At 40.3% G+C, this 1,848-nt stretch overlaps 1 protein-coding gene across 1 annotated transcript in view; it reads right to left on the bottom strand.

The window, feature by feature from the left end:
- cnksr2a (connector enhancer of kinase suppressor of Ras 2a) overlaps positions 1-1,624 on the bottom strand; it is a 67,132-nt gene extending 65,508 nt beyond the window's left edge. The window contains exons 1-2 of the mRNA XM_050057376.1: positions 1,615-1,624; positions 914-1,077 (exon numbers count right to left, since the gene is read on the bottom strand). Coding sequence (XP_049913333.1) covers positions 914-1,077; positions 1,615-1,624 — 174 coding nt within the window. The remainder of the gene's footprint in view (positions 1-913; positions 1,078-1,614) is intronic.
- Positions 1,625-1,848: the final 224 nt, after the last annotated feature.

Here is a 1,848-nt window from a genome sequence, read left to right on the forward strand (position 1 = left end):
CTTTATGTGATGAGCCACGCCCTCCGCAATATTCATTGCCTCATAGAAGCCCAGTTTTAGTAAGTTTTCCAACTTTTGCCAAGAGGGAACTTTAGATATTGGTCCCTAGATTATGTTCACCGAGTTTCATGCAGATCGGTCAAACTTCCTAGGAAGAGATCGATTTTAAGTGTTTTTCAAAAAATTCAAAATGGCGGAAAATCTATATAACAGGAAGTTGTGGGTTCTTGGGGTAAATCTGTTTCTCATGAGGAGAGGCATCTCTGTGCAAAGTTTCATGTCTCTACGACATATGGGGCATGAGATATGACCATTCAAAGTTTGCAATTTCAATCGGTTGCTATAGCGCCCCCCTTTGGCCAATTGATGTAATATTGCTTCATTCGCATCCTCCCATGACCCTCTACCACTGTGCCAAATTTCACATGGATTGACCAAGTCAGTGAGGAGAAGAAAAACGTGGAACAGACACACACACAGACGTAAGATATAGTAAGATTTCGATGCCAATACTTTTGTAGTTCTACTTGAGTCAGATTCTGAATGCAGGACTTTTACTTGTTCTACACTACAGTTTTGCTAATTTTACTGAAGTATAAGATCTGAGTGCTTCTTCCACCACTGGTAATTCATGATTTTCAGTTGTATCTTCTCCAGTGCTTCTGTTTTGGTAAACACAACACTTCACATTTCTCTCTGAGTTTGAATATTTTAAAACTTTCCTCTTAGTTTGTGATTGTAACAACTCGGAGATGCAAAGATTTGATGCAGCACAGTGACAATTTACTTTGTGCAATCTATCACATTGTGCATTCAAGCAGAACACCAATACATTACCAGCTGCAGCAATAAAGACGCTTAATGAGGGTTCAGCACTGCGTCGAAACTGAGAGACAAACACACAGAAACTCACCAGAGCGCAGAGCAAGTCCACCGCCTCCAGAATGAGCTCCTGGTGTCCGATGCGAGAAACTCCCAGCTCCTCCAGCTCGGCGTGGCTAATCCTCAACAGCCTCTCCCCGCACACACCTCCGCGCTCAAACACACACACGTATTGCTGCAAGCAGTCGTCCAGACCTGGAGCAAACACACACATTATATGAGGGTTACTCACAATAAATTGACTCAGATTTGAGGCAAAATGAGATCACGACCGCAAATAAAGGGACTGAGAACAAACCATGATGTTTTGTTGATGAAAATGTTTCTTCTATCAAACTCCTCTGTAGCTATTAACTAGAAAAATCCTGGGCTGGCACCACATTTTCTGTATTTTACCATTATGCTTTATTATCTGGATTCTCTACATAAAATCAGCACTGTAAAAATAGTCAACAGGTCACTGTCTCTAATTTAACTGTAAAATCTTCAACTCTTCGGTTTAATCTGTTTCAACAAACACATGAAATAATCTTAACAGGCAGATTTGTTTAATGTGTTTCAAGAAAATAGCACTTCAAACCTGCACAAACATATGTTTTTGGCAGATCTGCAGGTGCAGAAACAAGCTGTGAACACTGACATATCCTCATGTTTTAAGCTGATATGACCAACTTGTCAGCAAACAGTTGCTTAATTACACATCCAGTTGATACAGAGCAACATTAGCATCACTTTGAGTCATGTTTCCGTTCACCTGATGATCATAAGTCCAATATTCACGTGTTAATTCTGACAGAAATATGCGACTCTTTTGCTGCCAAATTCACCACTAAAGCCTCATCCTGCTAGTCGCTAACTTTGCCTGCCCAGAGGAAAGGAAAATCTCTTTTTTTGTCCAGCCTATTTCTCCTAGACATAACTGAACTCAATATAACATCAATATCGGATTTGACCATTTTCTCATAC

The sequence above is a fragment of the Epinephelus moara genome, chromosome 11 (genome assembly GCF_006386435.1).
Source record: "Epinephelus moara isolate mb chromosome 11, YSFRI_EMoa_1.0, whole genome shotgun sequence".
Taxonomy (NCBI): Eukaryota; Metazoa; Chordata; class Actinopteri; order Perciformes; family Serranidae; genus Epinephelus; species Epinephelus moara.